The sequence below is a fragment of the Oncorhynchus nerka genome, linkage group LG14 (genome assembly GCF_034236695.1).
Source record: "Oncorhynchus nerka isolate Pitt River linkage group LG14, Oner_Uvic_2.0, whole genome shotgun sequence".
Lineage (NCBI taxonomy): Eukaryota > Metazoa > Chordata > Actinopteri > Salmoniformes > Salmonidae > Oncorhynchus > Oncorhynchus nerka.
Window position 1 is genome coordinate 573,948 of NC_088409.1, and position 18,742 is coordinate 592,689.

At 52.3% G+C, this 18,742-nt stretch overlaps 1 protein-coding gene across 1 annotated transcript in view; it reads left to right on the forward strand.

The window, feature by feature from the left end:
• Nucleotides 1–18,458, forward strand: part of LOC135574922 (eukaryotic translation initiation factor 3 subunit H-like) — a 37,056-nt gene extending 18,598 nt beyond the window's left edge. The window contains exon 3 of the mRNA XM_065027042.1: nt 18,259–18,458. Within this exon, the coding sequence (XP_064883114.1) occupies nt 18,259–18,443 (185 nt within the window). The 3' untranslated portion in view covers nt 18,444–18,458. The remainder of the gene's footprint in view (nt 1–18,258) is intronic.
• Nucleotides 18,459–18,742: the final 284 nt, after the last annotated feature.

Here is an 18,742-nt window from a genome sequence, read left to right on the forward strand (position 1 = left end):
ATCTCTCTCCCTCCATCTCTCTCCCTCCATCTCTCTCTCTCCTTTCTCCCTCCCATCTCTCTCTCCATCTCTCTCTCCATCTCTCTCTCCCTCCATCTCTCTCTCTCCTTTCTCCCTCCCTCTCTCTCTCCCTCCATCTCTCCTCCCTCTCTCTCCCTCCTCTCTCTCTCCCTCCCTCTCTCTCTCCTCCCTCTCTCTCTCCCTCCATCTCTCTCCTCCATCTCTCTCTCCCTCCATCTCTCTCCCTCCATCTCTCTCTCTCCTTCCTCCTCTCTCCTTTCTCCTCCATCTTTCTCCCTCCATCTCTCTCTCTCCTTTCTCCCTCCATCTCTCTCTCTCCTTTATCCCTCCCTCTCTCCCTCCATCTCTCTCCTTTCTCCCTCCATCTTTCTCCTCCATCTCTCTCTCTCCTTTCTCCCTCCATCTCTCTCTCCTTTATCCCTCCCTCTCTCCCTCCATCTCTCTCCTTTCTCCCTCCATCTCTCTCTCCATCTCTCGCTCTCCTTTCTCCCTCCATCTCTCCCTCCATCTCTCTCCCTCCATCTCTCTCTCCTTTCTCCCTCCATCTCTCTCTCTCCTTTCTCTCTTCCTCAAGTTGAGGAAGAAACTGCTGTTTTGTATTGGCCCACCGGCCCAGCCGCATGGCGCCGGAGTGTCCAGAACGGTCCCAAGCCGGCCAACCCGACCCACTTCTGAGGGCTGGTTACCAGACCTGGGTTCAAGTACTATTTGAAATAATTTCAAATATTTTAGCTGTGCTTGATTGTCCAGGCGCCATGGACCAAATAGAATAGTTTCTGAACTGGGAACCTGGTCTTTCTGACTCTCCAGGCTCAAAAAAAAGTTTTTGAACACACAGGTCCGCTGGCTTGCTGTTTTCTGTTTGAAATGTAATCCATAAATTAGGTGTCTCCCGGGCCCCAGGGTGTCTGCGCCGGGCCCCAGGGTGTCTGCGCCGGGCCCCAGGGTGTCTGCCGGGCCCCAGAGTGTCTGCGCCGGGCCCCAGGGTGTCTGCCGGGCCCCAGAGTGTCTGCGCCGGGCCCCAGGGTGTCTGCGCCGGGCCCCAGAGTGTCTGCGCCGGGCCCCAGGGTGTCTGCGCCGGGCCCCAGGGTGTCTGCGCCGGGCCCCAGGGTGTCTGCGCCGGGCCCCAGGGTGTCTGCGCCGGGCCCCAGGGTGTCTGCCGGGCCCCAGGGTGTCTGCCGGGCCCCAGGGTGTCTGCGCCGGGCCCCAGGGTGTCTGCCGGGCCCCAGGGTGTCTGCCGGGCCCCAGGGTGTCTGCTTGCCGGTGCAGCTTGTGTAATATGACCAACCCACTACAAACAAATGATTAAAATCCAGACAAATATTTACACAAGAAGCAATCTAATATCACACAGTCAAACTCTCAGAATAAATAAAGGAATTCTGTTCTTCAACAGAAAGAGAAAGCACCATCACAAGGTCACAGAGCTAGAGACGTGGAGAGAGAGAGAGCTAGAGACGTGGAGAGAGAGAGAGCTAGAGACGTGGAGAGAGAGAGAGCTAGAGACGTGGAGAGAGAGAGCTAGAGACGGGGAGAGAGAGAGCTAGAGACGTGGAGAGAGAGAGAGCTAGAGACGTGGAGAGGGAGAGCTAGAGACGTGGAGAGAGGGAGAGCTAGAGACGTGGAGAGGGAGAGCTAGAGACGTGGAGAGGGAGAGAGCTAGAGACGTGGAGAGGGAGAGCTAGAGACGTGGAGAGAGAGAGAGCTAGAGACGTGGAGAGAGAGAGAGCTAGAGACGTGGAGAGAGAGAGAGCTAGAGACGTGGAGAGAGAGAGAGCTAGAGACGTGGAGAAAGAGAGAGCTAGAGACGTGGAGAGAGAGAGAGCTAGAGACGTGGAGAGAGCGAGAGCTAGAGACGTGGAGAGAGAGAGAGCTAGAGACGGGGAGAGAGAGAGAGCTAGAGACGTGGAGAGAGAGAGAGCTAGAGACGTGGAGAGAGAGAGAGCTAGAGACGTGGAGAGAGAGAGAGCTAGAGACTGGGAGAGAGAGAGAGCTAGAGACGGGGAGAGAGAGAGAGCTAGAGACGGGGGGAGAGAGAGAGCTAGAGACGGGGAGAGAGAGAGAGCTAGAGACGGGGGAGAGAGAGAGAGCTAGAGACGGGGAGAGAGAGAGAGAGCTAGAGACGGGGGGAGAGAGAGAGAGCTAGAGACGGGGGAGAGAGAGAGAGCTAGAGACGGGGAGAGAGAGAGAGCTAGAGACGGGGAGAGAGAGAGCTAGAGACGGGAGAGAGAGAGAGCTAGAGACGGGGAGAGAGAGAGAGCTAGAGACGGGGAGAGAGAGAGAGCTAGAGACGGGGAGAGAGAGAGAGCTAGAGACAGGGGAGAGAGAGAGAGCTAGAGACGGGGAGAGAGAGAGAGCTAGAGACGGGGAGAGAGAGAGAGCTAGAGACGGGAGAGAGAGAGCTAGAGACGGGAGAGAGAGAGAGCTAGAGACGGGGGGAGAGAGAGAGAGAGCTAGAGACGGGGGAGAGAGAGAGAGAGCTAGAGACGGGGGAGAGAGAGAGAGAGCTAGAGACGGGGGAGAGAGAGAGAGAGCTAGAGACGGGGGGAGAGAGAGAGAGCTAGAGACGGGGAGAGAGAGAGAGAGCTAGAGACGGGGAGAGAGAGAGAGAGAGCTAGAGACGGGGAGAGAGAGAGAGAGAGCTAGAGACGGGGAGAGAGAGAGCTAGAGACTGGGAGAGAGAGAGAGAGAGAGCTAGAGACGGGGAGGGAGAGAGAGAGAGAGCTAGAGACGGGGAGAGAGAGAGAGAGAGCTAGAGACGGGGGAGAGAGAGAGAGAGCTAGAGACGGGAGAGAGAGAGAGAGAGCTAGAGACGGGGAGAGAGAGAGAGAGCTAGAGACGGGGAGAGAGAGAGAGAGAGCTAGAGACGGGGAGGAGAGAGAGAGAGAGCTAGAGACGGGGGAGAGAGAGAGAGAGCTAGAGACGGGGGGAGAGAGAGAGAGAGAGAGCTAGAGACGGGGAGAGAGAGAGAGAGAGCTAGAGACGGGGAGGAGAGAGAGAGAGCTAGAGACGGGGAGAGAGAGAGAGCTAGAGACGGGAGAGAGAGAGAGAGAGCTAGAGACGGGAGAGAGAGAGAGCTAGAGACGTGGAGGAGAGAGGGCTAGAGACGTGGAGAGAGAGAGAGCTAGAGACGGGAGAGAGAGAGAGCTAGAGACGTGGAGAGAGAGAGCTAGAGACGTGAGAGAGAGAGAGCTAGAGACGTGGAGAGAGAGAGAGCTAGAGACGTGGAGAGGGGGAGTTGTAATTTCCCCCCACTCCGTTTCTAATGGACTCAGAATGAACAGGGAGTTGTTGGTGAGGCGAGGGTTAATTTCCCTCCACTCCGTTTCTAATGGACTCAGAATGAACAGGGAGTTGTTGGTGAGGCGAGGGTTAATTTCCCCCCACTCGGTTTCTAATGGACTCAGAATGAACAGGGAGTTGTTGGTGAGGCGAGGGTTAATTTCCCTCCACTCCGTTTCTAATGGACTCAGAATGAACAGGAGTTGTTGGTGAGGCGAGGTTAATTTCCCCCCACTCGGTTTCTAATGGACTCAGAATGAACATGGAGTTGTTGGTGAGGCGAGGGTTAATTTCCCCCCACTCCGTTTCTAATGGACTCAGAATGAACATGGAGTTGTTGGTGAGGCGAGGGTTAATTTCCCCCCACTCGGTTTCTAATGGACTCAGAATGAACATGGAGTTGTTGGTGAGGCGAGGGTTAATTTCCCCCACTCCGTTTCTAATGGACTCAGAATGAACAGGGAGTTGTTGGGGAGGCGAGGGTTAATTTCCCCCCGTTTCTAATGGACTCAGAAGGAACAGGGAGTTGTTGGGGAGGCGAGGGTTAATTTCCCCCCGTTTCTAATGGACTCAGAAGGAACAGGGAGTTGTTGGGGAGGCGAGGGTTAATTTCCCCCACTCCGTTTCTAATGGACTCAGAAGGAACAGGGAGTTGTTGGGAGGCGAGGTTAATTTCCCCGTTTCTAATGGACTCAGAATGAACAGGGAGTTGTTGGTGAGGCGAGGGTTAATTTCCCCCCACTCGGTTTCTAATGGACTCAGAATGAACAGGGAGTTGTTGGTGAGGCGAGGGTTAATTTCCCCCCGTTTCTAATGGACTCAGAAGGAACAGGGAGTTGTTGGGAGGCGAGAGTTAATTTCCCCCCGTTTCTAATGGACTCAGAAGGAACAGGGAGTTGTTGGTGAGGCGAGGGTTAATTTCCCCCGTTTCTAATAGACTCAGAAGGAACAGGGAGTTGTTGGGGAGGCGAGGGTTAATTTCCCCCCGTTTCTAATGGACTCAGAAGGAACAGGGAGTTGTTGGTGAGGCGAGGGTTAATTTCCCCCCGTTTCTAATGGACTCAGAAGGAACAGGGAGTTGTTGGTGAGGCGGGTGCTAATTTCCCCGTTTCTAATGGACTCAGAAGGAACAGGGAGTTGTTGGGGAGGCGAGGGTTAATTTCCCCCCCGTTTCTAATGGACTCAGAAGGAACAGGGAGTTGTTGGGGAGGCGAGGGTTAATTTCCCCCCGTTTCTAATGGACTCAGAAGGAACAGGGAGTTGTTGGGGAGGCGAGGGTTAATTTCCCCCACTCCGTTTCTAATGGACTCAGAAGGAACAGGGAGTTGTTGGGGAGGCGAGGGTTAATTTCCCCCCCGTTTCTAATGGACTCAGAATGAACAGGGAGTTGTTGGTGAGGCGAGGGTTAATTTCCCCCCACTCGGTTTCTAATGGACTCAGAATGAACAGGGAGTTGTTGGTGAGGCGAGGGTTAATTTCCCCCCGTTTCTAATGGACTCAGAAGGAACAGGGAGTTGTTGGGGAGGCGAGAGTTAATTTCCCCCCGTTTCTAATGGACTCAGAAGGAACAGGGAGTTGTTGGTGAGGCGAGGGTTAATTTCCCCCCGTTTCTAATAGACTCAGAAGGAACAGGGAGTTGTTGGGGAGGCGAGGGTTAATTTCCCCCCCGTTTCTAATGGACTCAGAAGGAACAGGGAGTTGTTGGTGAGGCGAGGGTTAATTTCCCCCCGTTTCTAATGGACTCAGAAGGAACAGGGAGTTGTTGGGGAGGCGAGGGTTAATTTCCCCCCCGTTTCTAATGGACTCAAAGGAACAGGGAGTTGTTGGTGAGGCGAGGGTTAATTTCCCCCCGTTTCTAATGGACTCAGTGGCTCCTCTCACCTGTTCTCTTCTGTTCCACCTGGTTCCTCTGATTGGCTGTAATTAATCTTAGTTAAGCACGGCTGCCACCCTGTCTGCTGCAGGGGTGCTGAGACACACACACACGGACACGGACACACACACACACGGACACACACACACGGACACACACACACGGACACACACACACGGACACACACACACGGACACACACACACACGGACACACACGGACACACGGACACACGGACACACGGACACACACACACACGGACACACACACACACACGGACACACACACACACACACACGGACACACACACACACACGGGGACACACGGACACACACACACACGGGGACACACGGACACACACACACACGGACACGGACACACACGGACACACACACACGGACACACACACATGCGGACACACACACACACACACGGAAAGACACACACACACACACACACAGATACGGAAACACACAGGGGTCTGACTCAACTACTGTTGACCAGGACCTCTAGGAAAACCCACAGGGGCCTGACTCAAAGCGAGTGCCCGGTCTAGGGAATACTGTGTCATTTGGTATATGACCATAGAGGGACTGACAACATTTAGTATGACAAAGCAGTGGGCTGTGACTTGGTCTCAGCCCCTGGTCTCAGCCCCCTGGTCTCAGCCCCCTTGTCTCAGCCCCCTGGTCTCAGCCCCCTGGTCTCAGCCCCCTGGTCTCAGCCCCCTTGTCTCAGCCCCCTTGTCTCAGCCCCCTGGTCTCAGCCCCTGGTCTCAGCCCCTGGTCTCAGCCCCTGGTCTCAGCCCCTGGTCTCAGCCCCTGGTCTCAGCCCCTGGTCTCAGCCCCTGGTCTCAGCCCCCTGGTCTCAGCCCCTGGCCTCATCCCCTGGTCTCAGCCCCTGGTCTCAGCCCCTGGTCTCAGCCCCCTTGTCTCAGCCCCTGGTCTCAGCCCCTGGTCTCAGCCCCTGGTCTCAGCCCCTGGTCTCAGCCCCTGGTCTCAGCCCCTTGTCTCAGCCCCTGGTCTCAGCCCCCTGGTCTCAGCCCCTGGTCTCAGCCCCCTGGTCTCAGCCCCTGGTCTCAGCCCCTGGTCACAGCCCCTGGTCTCAGCCCCTTGTCTCAGCCCCTGGTCTCAGCCCCTGGTCTCAGCCCCTGGTCTCAGCCCCCTGGTCTCAGCCCCCTGGTCTCAGCCCCCTGGTCTCATCCCCTGGCCTCATCCCCTGACCTCATCCCCTGACCTCATCCCCTGGCCTCATCAGAGAGAGAGAGAGAGAGATACACCCCCTGTATATAGCCTCGTTATTGTAATGTAGATAAAAATAAAAACGTTGAGTTTATTTAGTAAATATTTATTTTTAACTCTATTTCTTGAACTGCGTTGTTGGATAATAAGGGCTTGTCAACATGTCAACATATCACGGTAACACCTGTCGCACGTGACAAATATAAATAAATTAGATTTTGGTTTGAGAATGTAGCTGTGCTGTTGTCAATAGTCGTACGGAGAGAGATGAGCATCTAGAAGGTTGGACCGTTTTTATGAGGAAATGCGTAATGATGTAAATTATTCCTCTGTTTCTCTGCTCGTCTTTAGACTCAGTCGTCTGTCGAAACCACCTTTCCCTTTGAATCTTTTCACTTGAATGAGAATCACATAGCGTGTAACTACCTCCTCCCAGGCTTCATTATAGAGCACGGGCTTTTAAAGGAGCCATTACCCATAGTCCTCTCTGTTCTCCCACGGAATGTTATGGAAGACACTTCCGTCATCACTCCCACTTAAACCTCATCTCTCTCCGTGGGGGGGGGGGGTCTGAACAGACCATTCACCTGCTCCATACGTACGGTACGGTGAGGTTCTGAACAGACCATTCACCTGCTCCATACGGTACGATGAGGATCTGAACAGACCATTCACCTGCTCCATACGGTACGATGAGGATCTGAACAGACCATTCACCTGCTCCATACGTACGGTACGGTGAGGTTCTGAACAGACCATTCACCTGCTCCATACGGTACGATGAGGATCTGAACAGACCATTCACCTGCTCCATACGTACGGTACGATGAGGATCTGAACAGACCATTCACCTGCTCCATACGTACGGTACGGTGAGGTTCTGAACAGACCATTCACCTGCTCCATACGTACGGTACGAATCGTTCAACTGCGCCCCAAATGGCAGACTATTCCCCCCCCTCTTTTTTATAGGGGTACTACTTTTGTTTAACACTAGTGCACTATAGAGGGAATAGGGCTCTGGTCTAAAGTAGTGTACTATATAGGGAATAGGGTCCTGGTCTAAAGTAGTGCACTATATAGGGAATAGGGCCCTGGTCTAAAGTAGTGCACTAGGGAATAGGGAATAGTAGGCACTATATAGGGAATAGGGTCCTGGTCTAAAGTAGTGCACTATATAGGGAATAGGGCCCTGGTCTAAAGTAGTGCACTATATAGGGAATAGGGCCCTGGTCTAAAGTAGTGCACTATATAGGGAATAGGGCCCTGGTCTAAAGTAGTGCACTATATAGGGAATAGGGTCCTGGTCTAAAGTAGTGCACTATATAGGGAATAGGGCCCTGGTCTAAGTAGTGCACTATATAGGGAATAGGGTGTTGTTTTGGGGACGTGTGCTAGGAGAGGAGAGGTGAATGTGGCTGGGTCACATTGTCTCCGTGATTTATATAATAGAATTGGCTTTTCTCTGGGATAAGGAAGCTTCTAGACCACATATTATCTCTCTGGTTGGATCGGTGTGTGTGTGTGTGTGTGTGTGTGTGTGTGTGTGTGTGTGTGTGTGTGTGTGTGTGTGTGGTATTATGGTTCAGAGATGTGCAGTACGAGGATCATTTCAAGGCGGAAACAGAGAGACTGTCAGACAGCACCTGGAAACAGACCGGACTCTGAGCTTCAGCTAGAGTGACGGTCCTTGACCTGCACCCTATTCCCTATATAGTACACTACTGTTAACACTAGCCCCGTGGACGGAATAGGGGACGATTTGGAACGTGTCTCGTACACTACTGTTAACACTAGCCCGAATAGGGGACGATTTGGAACGCGTCTCGTACACTACTGTTAACACTAGCCCCGTGGACGGAATAGGGGATGATTTGGAACGTGTCTCGTACACTACTGTTAACACTAGCCCCGTGGACGGAATAGGGGACGATTTGGAACGTTGATATTTGACTCACTTCATACTTGGATTTTTCTCTCACCGATTCTCTTCCAGAAACACCAGTCGTTGTGACCTACTTACCAAACGGGAGAGAAATCTACATTAAGATGTATTGGAGAGGAGAGCTACAGTTAGTTTATAAACATGTTTATTTGTTCTGAAAGGGTGTTTGAGTCCAGAAGTACGAGTCTGCCTGATGAATAATGTTTATAAAAGACTGTAGACTGTGTTCCACTAGCGTACACAACCTGTTAGTGTACACAGCCTGATGTTAGCGTACACAGCCTGATGTTAGCGTACACAGCCTGATGTTAGCGTACACAACCTGGTGTTAGTGTACACAGCCTGATGTTAGCGTACACAGCCTGATGTTAGCGTACACAGCCTGATGTTAGCGTACACAACCTGTTAGTGTACACAGCCTGATGTTAGCGTACACAGCCTGATGTTAGCGTACACAACCTGTTAGTGTACACAGCCTGATGTTAGCGTACACAGCCTGATGTTAGCGTACACAGCCTGATGTTAGCGTACACAGCCTGATGTTAGCGTACACAGCCTGATGTTAGCGTACACAGCCTGATGTTAGCGTACACAGCCTGATGTTAGGGTACACAACCTGATGTTAGCGTACACAGCCTGATGTTAGCGTACACAGCCTGATGTTAGCGTACACAGCCTGATGTTAGCGTACACAGCCTGATGTTAGCGTACACAGCCTGATGTTAGCGTACACAGCCTGATGTTAGGGTACACAACTTGATGTCAGCAGCCTGATGTTAGCGTACACAGCCTGATGTTAGCGTACACAGCCTGATGTTAGGGTACACAACTTGATGTCAGCAACCTGATGTTAGCGTACACAGCCTGATGTTAACAACCTGATGTTAGCGTACACAGCCTGATGTTAGCGTACACAGCCTGATGTTAACAACCTGATGTTAGTGTACACAGCCTGATGTTAACAGCCTGATGTTAGCGTACACAACCTGATGTTAACAACCTGATGTTAGTGTACACAGCCTGATGTTAACAGCCTGATGTTAGCGTACACAGCCTGATGTTAGCGTACACAGCCTGATGTTAGCGTACACAGCCTGATGTTAGCGTACACAGCCTGATGTTAGCGTACACAGCCTGATGTTAGCGTACACAACCTGTTACACAGTGTACACAGCCTGATGTTAGCGTGACACAACCTGATGTTAGCGTACACAGCCTGATGTTAGCGTACACAGCCTGATGTTAGCGTACACAGCCTGATGTTAGCGTACACAGCCTGATGTTAGCGTACACAACCTGATGTTAGGGTACACAACCTGATGTTAGTGTACACAGCCTGATGTTAGCGTACACAACCTGTTAGTGTACACAACCTGATGTTAGCGTACACAGCCTGATGTTAGCGTACACAACCTGTTAGTGTACACAACCTGATGTTAGCGTACACAGCCTGATGTTAGCGTACACAGCCTGATGTTAGTGTACACAGCCTGATGTTAGCGTACACAGCCTGATGTTAGCGTACACAACCTGTTAGTGTACACAACCTGATGTTAGCGTACACAGCCTGATGTTAGCGTACACAGCCTGATGTTAGCGTACACAGCCTGATGTTAGCGTACACAGCCTGATGTTAGCGTACACAGCCTGATGTTAGCGTACACAACCTGATGTTAGGGTACACAACCTGATGTTAGTGTACACAACCTGATGTTAGTGTACACAGCCTGATGTTAGCGTACACAGCCTGATGTTAGTGTACACAGCCTGATGTTAGTGTACACAGCCTGATGTTAGCGTACACAGCCTGATGTTGTTAGTGTACACAGCCTGTTAGCGTACACAGCCTGATGTTAGCGTACAGAGCCTGATGTTAGCGTACACAGCCTGATGTTAGCGTACACAGCCTGATGTTAGCGTACACAGCCTGATGTTAGCGTACACAGCCTGATGTTAGGGTACACAGCCTGATGTTAGGGTACACAGCCTGATGTTAGCGTACACAGCCTGATGTTAGGGTACACAACTTGATGTCAGCAACCTGATGTTAGCGTACACAGCCTGATGTTAACAACCTGATGTTAGTGTACACAGCCTGATGTTAGTGTACACAGCCTGATGTTAGTGTACACAGCCTGATGTTAACAGCCTGATGTTAGCGTACACAGCCTGATGTTAGCGTACACAGCCTGATGTTAGCGTACACAGCCTGATGTTAACAACCTGATGTTAGCGTACACAACCTGATGTTAGCGTACACAGCCTGATGTTAGCGTACACAACCTGATGTTAGCGTACACAGCCTGATGTTAGCGTACACAGCCTGATGTTAGCGTACACAGCCTGATGTTAGCGTACACAGCCTGATGTTAGCGTACACAGCCTGATGTTAGCGTACACAGCCTGATGTTAGGGTACACAACCTGATGTTAGCGTACACAGCCTGATGTTAGCGTACACAGCCTGATGTTAGCGTACACAACCTGATGTTAGCGTACACAGCCTGATGTTAGCGTACACAGCCTGATGTTAGTGTCCTCCCTGGTATTTAACCAGGTTCTGTCTGTAGGGCTGAGAGGTCCTCCCTGGTATTTAACCAGGTTCTGTCTGTAGGGCTGAGAGGTCCTCCCTGGTATTTAACCAGGTTCTGTCTCAGGCTTTGGGTCCCTAGTTTCACTGCTGTACTTGTTGAACTCAGTCTGGCTTGTTCAACTTGTTGAACTCAGTCTGGCTGGCTGCTTTGTCTGCCTCAACAATGGCCTGGTTCTGCGTGACGGAGGCTAGCGTGGGGTGGGCGCCAAGGCCAGCACCTCTTCTAAATGTGTTCTATCATCTGTCCCATAGTCTGCTTTAAGCCTGTAGTCATGGGTTCTCAACATACATCTAGCTCTCTCTCCTGCTCATCTTCCTCCTCCTTCCTTCTCTTGTCTCCCTCATGTAACCTAGCTCCCTCTCCTCTTCCTCCTTCCCTCTCTTGTCTCCCTCATGTAACCTAGCTCCCTCTCCTCTTCCTCCTTCCCTCTCTTGTCTCCCTCATGTAACCTAGCTCTCTCCTCTTCCTCCTTCCCTCTCTTGTCTCCCTCCTCCTTCCCTCTCGTGTCCGCTGCTCATCTTCCTCCTCATCCTTCCCCTCTCTTGTCTCCTGCTCTTCATCCTCCTCCTCCTTCCTTCTCTTGTCTCCCTCGTGTAACCTAGCTCTCTCTCCTCTCCCTCCTCCTTCCCTCTCTCTTGTATCCTGCTCCTCATCCTCCTCCTCCTTCCTCTCTTGTCTCCCCCTCTTCCTCCTTATTCCACTCCTCCCTCTTCTTGTCTCTCTCCTCCATCTATTTATTTTTCTCCAGTCCTCCTTCCGTCAGTTTAACTGTTGCTAAGGCCAGAGCAGCCAGTCACTGAATCCCCAGTCCTCCTTCCGTCAGTTTAACTGTTGCTAAGGCCAGAGCAGCCAGTCACTTAATCCCCAGTCCTCCTCCCGTCAGTTTAACTGTTGCTAAGGCCAGAGCAGCCAGTCACTGAATCCCCAGTCCTCCTTCCGTCAGTTTAACTGTTGCTAAGGCCAGAGCAGCCAGTCACTGAATCCCCAGTCCTCCTTCCGTCAGTTTAACTGTTGCTAAGGCCAGAGCAGCCAGTCCTCCTCCCATCAGTTTAACTGTTGCTAAGGCCAGAGCAGACAGTCACTGAATCCCCAGTCCTCCTCCCATCAGTTTAACTGTTGCTAAGCTCCTTTCAGGGTGTCCAGTATGTAATCTAATCAAAATATATTCTTCAAGATCAAGTTATTCTCTCAGAAGGTCTTTATCTCAAGGGAGGAGGGTTGATATGTCTCTTGTATCACGTTCTCTCAGAAGGGTCCAAGGGAGGAGGGTTGATATGTCTCTGTGTAGCTCACGTTCTCTCAGAAGGTCTTTATCGTCCAAGGGAGGAGGTTGATATGTCTGTGTCTCACGTTCTCTCAGAAGGTCTTTATCGTCAAGGGAGGAGGGTTGATATGTCTCTGTTCTCTCAGAAGGTCTTATCGTCCAAGGGAGGAGGGTTGATATGTCTCACGTTCTCTCAGAAGATCTTATCGTCCAAGGGAGGAGGGTTGATATGTCTCTGTGTAGCTCACGTTCTCTCAGGTCTTATCGTCCAAGGGAGGAGTGTTGATATGTCTCTGTGTAGCTCACGTTCTCTCAGAAGGTCTTATCGTCCAAGGGAGGAGGGTTGATATGTCTCTGTTCTCTCAGAAGGTCTTATCGTCCAAGGGAGGAGTGTTGATATGTCTCTGTGTAGCTCACGTTCTCTCAGAAGGTCTTATCGTCATTTACATTTTACATTTAAGTAATTTAGCAGACGCTCTTATCCAGAGCGACTTACAAATTGGTGCTTTCACCTTATGACATCCAGTGGAACAGCCACTTTACAATAGTGCATCTAGGTCTTTTAAGGGGGAGAGAAGGATTACTTTATCCTATCCTAGGTATTCCTTAAAGAGGTGGGGTTTCAGGTGTCTCCGGAAGGTGGTGATTGACTCCGCTGACCTGGCGTCGTGAGGGGAGTTTGTTCCACCATTGGGGGCCAGAGCAGCGAACAGTTTTGACTGGGCTGAGCGGGGAACTGTACTTCCTCAGTGGTAGGGAGGCGAGCAGGCCAGAGGTGGATGAACGCAGTGCCCTTGTTTGGGTGTAGGGCCTGATCAGAGCCTGGAGGTACTGAGGTGCCGTTCCCCTCACAGCTCCGTAGGCAAGCACCATGGTCTTGTAGCGGATGCGAGCTTCAACTGAAGCCAGTGGAGAGAGCGGAGGAGCGGGGTGACGTGAGAGAACTTGGGAAGGTTGAACACCAGACGGGCTGCGGCGTTCTGGATGAGTTGTAGGGGTTTAATGGCACAGGCAGGGAGCCCAGCCAACAGCGAGTTGCAGTAATCCAGACGGGAGATGACAAGTGCCTGGATTAGGACCTGCGCCGCTTCCTGTGTGAGGCAGGGTCGTACTCTGCGGATGTTGTAGAGCATGAACCTACAGGAACGGGCCACCGCCTTGATGTTATTTGAGAACGACAGGGTGTTGTCCAGGATCACGCCAAGGTTCTTAGCGCTCTGGGACGAGGACACAATGGAGTTGTCAACCGTGATGGCGAGATCATGGAACGGGCAGTCCTTCCCGGGAGGAAGAGCAGCTCCGTCTTGCCGAGGTTCAGCTTGAGGTGATGATCCGTCATCCACACTGATATGTCTGCCAGACATGCAGAGATGCGATTCGCCACCTGGTCGTCAGAAGGGGGAAAGGAGAAGATTAATTGTGTGTCGTCTGCATAGCAATGATAGGAGAGACCATGTGAGGTTATGACAGAGCCAAGTGACTTGGTGTATAGCGAGAATAGGAGAGGGCCTAGAACAGAGCCCTGGGGGACACCAGTGGTGAGAGCACGTGGTGAGGAGACGGATTCTCGCCACGCCACCTGGTAGGAGCGACCTGTCAGGTAGGACGCAATCCAGCGTGGGCCGCGCCGGAGATGCCCAACTCGGAGAGGGTGGAGAGGAGGATCTGATGGTTCACAGTATCGAAGGCAGCCGATAGGTCTAGAAGGATGAGAGCAGAGGAGAGAGAGTTAGCTTTAGCAGTGCGGAGCGCTCCGTGATACAGAGAAGAGCAGTCTCAGTTGAATGACTAGTCTTGAAACCTGACTGATTTGGATCAAGAAGGTCATTCTGAGAGAGATAGCGGGAGAGCTGGCCAAGGACGGCGCGTTCAAGAGTTTTGGAGAGAAAAGAAAGAAGGGATACTGGTCTGTAGTTGTTGACATCGGAGGGATCGAGTGTAGGTTTTTCAGAAGGGGTGCAACTCTCGCTCTCTTGAAGACAGGAGGGACGTAGCCAGCGGTCAGGGATGAGTTGATGAGCGAGGTGAGGTAGGGAGAAGGTCACCGGAGATGGTCTGGAGAAGAGAGGAGGGGATAGGGTCAAGCGGGCAGGTTGTTGGGCGGCCGGCCGTCACAAGACGCGAGATGTCATCTGGAGAGAGAGGGGAGAAAGAGGTCAGAGCACAGGGTAGGGCAGTGTGAGCAGAACCAGCGGTGTCGTTTGACTTAGCAACGAGGATCGGATGTCGTCGACCTTCTTTTCAAAATGGTTGACAAGTCATCTGCAGAGGGAGGGAGGAGGGGGAGGAGGATTCAAGAGGGAGGAGAAGGTGGCAAAGAGCTTCCTAGGGTTAGAGGCAGATGCTTGGAATTTAGAGTGGTAGAAAGTGGCTTTAGCAGCAGAGACAGAGGAGGAAAATGTAGAGAGGAGGGAGTGAAAGGATGCCAGGTCCGCAGGAGGCGAAGTTTTCCTCCATTTCCGCTCGGCTGCCCGGAGCCCTGTTCTGTGAGCTCGCAATGAGTCGTCGAGCCACGGAGCGGGAGGGGAGGACCGAGCCGGCCTGGAGGATAGGGGACATAGAGAGTCAAAGGATGCAGAAAGGGAGGAGAGGAGGGTTGAGGAGGCAGAATCAGGAGATAGGTTGGAGAAGGTTTGAGCAGAGGGAAGAGATGATAGGATGGAAGAGGAGAGAGTAGCGGGGAGAGAGAGCGAAAGGTTGGGACGGCGCGATACCATCCAGTAGGGGCAGTGTGGGAAGTGTTGGATGAGAGCGAGAGGGAAAAGGATACAAGGTAGTGGTCGGAGACTTGGAGGGGAGTTGCAATGAGGTTAGTGGAGGAACAGCATCTAGTAAAGATGAGGTCGAGCGTATTGCCTGCCTTGTGAGTAGGGGGAAGGTGAGAGGGTGAGGTCAAAAGAGGAGAGGAGTGGAAAGAAGGAGGCAGAGAGGAATGAGTCAAAGGTAGACGTGGGGGAGGTTAAAGTCGCCCAGAACTGTGAGAGGTGAGCCGTCCCTCAGGAAAGGAGCTTATCAAGGCATCAAGCTCATTGATGAACTCTCCGAGGAACCTGGAGGGCGATAAATGATAAGGATGTTAAGCTTGAAAGGGCTAGTAACTGTGACAGCATGGAATTCAAAGGAGCTGATAGACAGATGGGTAAGGGAGAAAGAGAGAATGACCACTTGGGAGAGATGAGGATCCCGGTGCCACCACCCGCTGACCAGAAGCTCTCGGGGTGTGCGAGAGCACGTGGGCGGACGAAGAGAGAGCAGTAGGAGTAGCGGTGTTGTCTGTGGTGATCCATGTTTCCGTCAGAGCCAAGAAGTCGAGGGACTGGAGGGAGGCATAGGCTGAGATGAACTCTGCCTTGTTGGCCCGAGATCGGCAGTTCCAGAGGCTACCGGAGACCTGGAACTCCACGTGGGTCGTGCGCTGGGACCACCAGATTAGGGTGGCCGCGGCCATGCGGTGTGGAGCGTTTGTATGGTCTGTGCAGAGAGGAGAGAACAGGGATAGACAGACACATAGTTGACAGGCTAGAGAAGAGGCTACGCTAATGCAGAGGAGATTGGAATGACAAGTGGACTACACGTCTCGAATGTTCAGAAAGTTAAGCTTACGTAGCAAGAATCTAATTGACTAAAATGATTAAAATGATACAGTACTGCTGGGGTAGGCTAGCTGCGTTGTTGACACTACCCTAATCAAGTCGTACCGTTGAGTGTGAAGTTTCTACAATGCTGCTTTTCGGGAGCTAGCTGGCTAGCTAGCAGTGTTGGTTACGTTACGTTGCGTTAGGAGAACGACAATAGCTGGCTAGCTAACCTAGAAAATCGCTCTAGACTACACAATTATCTTTGAAACAAAGACGGCTATGTAGCTAGCTATGTAGCTAGCTACGATCAAACAAATCACACCGTTGGGACTGTAATGAAATGAAATGAAAATGTGATACTACCTGTGGAGCGAAGCGGAATGCGACCGGAATGCGAAAGTTCTATTCAGTAGGCGTTAGCTGGCTATTGGCTAGCTAGGAGTGTCTCTCCTACGTTAAGGACGACAAAATAGCTGGCTAGCTAACCTCGGTGAATTAAGATAATCACTCTAAGACTACACAATTATCTTGGATACGAAGACAGCAAAGACAACTATGTAGCTAGCTAATACTACACTAATCAAGTCGTTCAGTTGAGTGTGATAGTTACTACAGTGCTACGGTAGCCGGTGAACGTATGCTAGCTGGCTAGCTGCTAGGCAGATAGGAGGACGACGAAATACGATAATAACGCAATTATCTTTGATACAACGACGACTATGTAGCTAGCTAAGAAGAAATTGCTAAGATTAGACAAATCAGACCGTTGTACTATAATGAAATGAAATGAAATGTAATGAAAAAGTTATACAACCTGCAGACCGAAGCGCGGATGCGACCGGCTCGCTCCAACCCGGAAGACTAGTCTCACTCGTCCAAGGGAGGAGGGTTGATATGTCTCACGTTCTCTCAGAAGGTCTTATCGTCCAAGGAAGGAGGGTTGATATGTCTCTGTTCTCTCAGAAGGTCTTATCGTCCAAGGAAGGAGGGTTGATATGTCTCTGAGGGGAGGGGGGCTGGTTGGGGGATGGATGTTCTGAGGAGGGGGGCTGGTTGGGGGATGGATGTTCTGAGGAGGGGGCTTGTTGGGGATAGATGTTCTGAGAGGAGTGGGACCGGTTGGGGGACTGGTTGGGGATAGATGTTCTGAGTGGGGTGGACTGGTTGAGGGATGGATGTTCTGAGGGGGCTGGTTGGGGATGTTCTGAAGGGGAGGGGCTTGTTGGGGGATGTTCTGAGGAGGGGGACTGGTTGGGGGTCCAGAATGAGTGTTTGGGGATAAGTAAGGGGGTTGGAGGCCACAGCTGGCCAATGAGACACGGATGAATCAATTTCTCTCTCTCTCTCTCTCTCTCTCTCTCTGTCTCTCTCTCTCTCTGTCTCTCTGTCTCTCTGTCTCTCTGTCTCTCTCTGTGCCCTGTGATTGACTGGGATGGTACACACACAAACAGTCACACTCGGAGTGATGTGTAAATGTGCTGTCTGTCCTCGTTAACCTCCCGGTGCTGTCTGTCTCCGGTCTTCCTCTACTCTATTCTGTCTGTCAGTGGGAGGCCAGGGGAGGAATATGGCTGATTCCCCAGCAGAGAGGGAGATGGTTGATTCAGTCTGCTGTCATGTATTTATAACCTACCTGATGAATGGAAAAAGTAAAAATGTCTCCTCCTCCCTCTGCCTGTCCTGTCTCCTCCTTCCTTCCTTCCTTCCTTCCCTCTCCCTTTCCACCTCCCCTTCTCCTCCCCCACCCTCTCTCCTCCCCCTATCCCCACCTCTCCTTCTCCCCCCACCCTCTCTCCTCCCCCTATCCCCACCTCCCCTTCTCCTCCCCCACCCTCTCTCCTCCCCCTATCCCTACCTCTCCTTCCCCTCCCCACCCTCTCTCCTCCCCCCTATCCCCACCTCTCCTTCTCCCCCACCCTCTCTCACCCTATCCCCACCCTCCTTCTCCCCCACCCTCTCTCCTCCCCCTATCCCCCACCTCCCTTCTCCCTCCCCCACCCTCTCTCCTCCCCCTATCCCTACCTCTCCTTCTCCTCCCCCCACCCTCTCTCCTCCCCCTATCCCCACCTCTCCTTCTCCCCCACCCTCTCTCCTCCCCTATCCCCACCTCCCTTCTCCTCCCCCACCCTCTCTCCTTCCCCCTCCCCCACCTCCCCTTCTCCCCCATCCACCCCCCACACTCTCTCCTCCCCCTCTCCTTCTCCCACCCCCACACTCTCTCCTCCCCTCTCTCCACCTCTCCTTCTCCCACCCCCCCCCTCTCCTCCCCCCTATCCCCACCTCCCCTTCTCTCCTCCCCCACCCTCTCTCCTCCCCTATCCCCACCTCTCCTTCTCCCCCCCTCTACCTCTCCTTCTCCCCCAACCTCTCTCCTTCCCCTCCCCCCACCCCCCCCACACTCTCTCCTCCCCCCACACTCTCTCCTCCCCCCACCCTCTCTCCTCCCTCTCTCCACCTCTAGTCCAGTATCAGATGGAGATGATGCGGTCTCTCCGTCATGTCAACATTGACCATCTTCATGTGGGCTGGTACCAATCAACCTATTATGGATCATTTGTCAGCCGGGCCCTGCTGGACTCTCAGTTCAGTTACCAGCACGCCATCGAGGAGTCTGTCGTGCTCATCTACGGTAAGTCATCCGTCTGAGACGCGCACACACACACACCACACCACAAACACACCACACACACATCTGACAAGGCTGCTACGGTGTGAGCCATGCTCACCTACAGTAAGTGGAGATTGGATGGAAACTAAAGTTATATAGCTGACACACACCTTACAAATCCACCCTGACACGATACTACTGTCTCTGCTGTTAAGGTGCTGCTAGGTGGTAGTGATACTACTGTCTCTGCTGTTAAGGTGCTGCTAGGTGGTAGTGATACTACTGTCTCTGCTGTTAAGGTGCTGCTAGGTGGTAGTGATACTACTGTCTCTGCTGT